This window comes from Geospiza fortis, unplaced genomic scaffold (assembly GCF_000277835.1).
Source record: "Geospiza fortis unplaced genomic scaffold, GeoFor_1.0 scaffold31, whole genome shotgun sequence".
Taxonomy (NCBI): Eukaryota; Metazoa; Chordata; class Aves; order Passeriformes; family Thraupidae; genus Geospiza; species Geospiza fortis.
In genome coordinates this window covers 516,158-517,995 of record NW_005054483.1, presented here as the reverse complement: position 1 = coordinate 517,995, position 1,838 = coordinate 516,158, and the positions used below count along the sequence as shown (strand labels likewise).

Genomic DNA, 1,838 nt, shown 5'->3' with positions numbered 1-1,838 from the left:
GAACAGGGCACAGCACCTGTGAGGGACACAGCACTGGCGAGGAATGGGCTGGTAAAAAGCACAGCATCAGTGCAGGACACAGCTCAGCGTCTGTGAGGGACAGGCTGGCACAGCACAGCACCTGTGAGGGACACAGCTCAGCACTGACGAGGGATGGGCTGGGACAGGGCTCAGCACCGGCGAGGGACACAGCTGAGCACCTGTGAGGGACAGGCTGGCACAGCACAGCATCTGTGAAGGACAGGGCAGGATAGAGCACAGCACCAGCGAGGGATGGGCTGGCACAGCACAGCATCTCTGAGGGACACAGCTCAGGACCTGAGGGACAGGCTGGCACAGCACAGCACCAGCGAGGAATGGGCTGGAAAAGAGCACAGCACGTGTGAGGGACACAGCTCAGCACCTGTGAGGGACAGCACAGCATCCGTGTGGGACAGAGCACAGCACGGCAAGGGACAGGCTGGCAGAGCACACTGAAGCTCCCCACAGTGCTGCAGGCCCCTGCAGAGCTCCCACGGCACTGAGTGGGCCATCCCCACTGCCTGGAGCGGGCAGTGTAGCAATGTGGGGAACAGCATTTCCCCTCAGCAAGCAAAAGCACTCCTGTGCTCCTTTGGCCACTCACATCCTCAGAGGAAAGCTGCCCTGAAGCAGCAGGCACAGGGCTGGTCCAAGGACTGCAGAAACGGCAGACACAACCCAAAACCAAACCTCAGGGCAATAAGCAGCCCTGAACACACCTACAGCAAGGTAAAAATCACTGCAGTGCTGTCAGGAACCAGCCCCAGCCACCACCACCACAGTGTGAAATACTGTGTCTAAGAAACATGGGCAAACTCAAACCATTCCTTTTGTTTACTTTAGGATCAGAGTGGAACAGACATGTTAGCAATTGCCCAACTCCATCCCCAACCTGCCAAAGCCTACACTACACAGCTTACTTCTAAATCTTTATTTGTTTTCTACACAGAGAAAACAGAGGAATGTTGAAGCAGCAATATTTAAACACACTAGCAAGGAGCCATCAATCTGTGAGAGTGCACAAAAACAGGGCCATTTGTGCTGTGGTATCTGCTACAGGGCAGGGTGAGGGGAGGTCCAGGAGCAGCCTCTTCAGACACACAGGACAGCTCTATGCAAAGGTGGAGCCGTTCCAGCCCACGTTGGCAGCGTTCATGTCGAAGTAGTTGATGTAGACCCTGCAGAAGAAGTACAGGAGGAAGTAACAACGACCTTATTAACTCATTTATGTAAGTTGGGAAAACACAACGGGGGACAGTGCTTCCCATTCTTCTGCTTGAAAAAACATCAAGTTTCATCTTTACCAAAAATCTGGCAGAGCCTCCGAACAGTCAATATTTCTCAGTCCTCAAATTTGTACTTTTTCTAAAATACGAATTATTCTGCAGCCAGGGACCGTCCAGACATCAGACAGATTTTGTTTAGCAGCCTGTCAAGAATTTCTGGAGATCAGCCCCTTTTGTTTCTGAGGCAGCAGTCCCTCACAGAGTGGCAGCCTTGGGGAGTTAGGCACGGCCCCAGGTCTGGCTCTGTGTGTCTCCCTTCAACCCTGATGGCTCCAGGCTCTTCCCATCCTTCACAGCTGCACACAGACACTGCTGAACTCTGCAGCCGAGCTCCTCACAGCCTGCTGCCCTCTACTCCTGTCTCTCAGCTCCAGCCTGTTACTGCTCCCTGCTCGTGCTTTCAGCCTTGCCTCCCCAGAGGACACGACATCACACCTCAGAGGCAGAAAACACACTGGGCAATTTGTCAGTGCTCTGGTGTTTTTTCCCTACTCTCAGAAGCAGAAAACAACTGAACAGAGGACTCTCCAG

General features: G+C 53.5%; 2 protein-coding genes across 2 annotated transcripts in view; both read right to left on the bottom strand.

Annotated features, from left to right (window-relative positions):
* Positions 1-533, bottom strand: part of DDX51 (DEAD-box helicase 51) — an 11,177-nt gene extending 10,644 nt beyond the window's left edge. The window contains exon 1 of the mRNA XM_005428452.1: positions 522-533. Coding sequence (XP_005428509.1) covers positions 522-533 — 12 coding nt within the window. The remainder of the gene's footprint in view (positions 1-521) is intronic.
* Positions 534-937: 404 nt separating this feature from the next.
* The window catches only part of LOC102044154, a gene marked incomplete at its 5' end in the record, with an annotated part of 1,509 nt that continues 608 nt past the window's right edge, over positions 938-1,838 (bottom strand). Inside the window, one exon of the mRNA XM_031063154.1 lies at positions 938-1,199. Coding sequence (XP_030919014.1) covers positions 1,133-1,199 — 67 coding nt within the window. The remainder of the gene's footprint in view (positions 1,200-1,838) is intronic.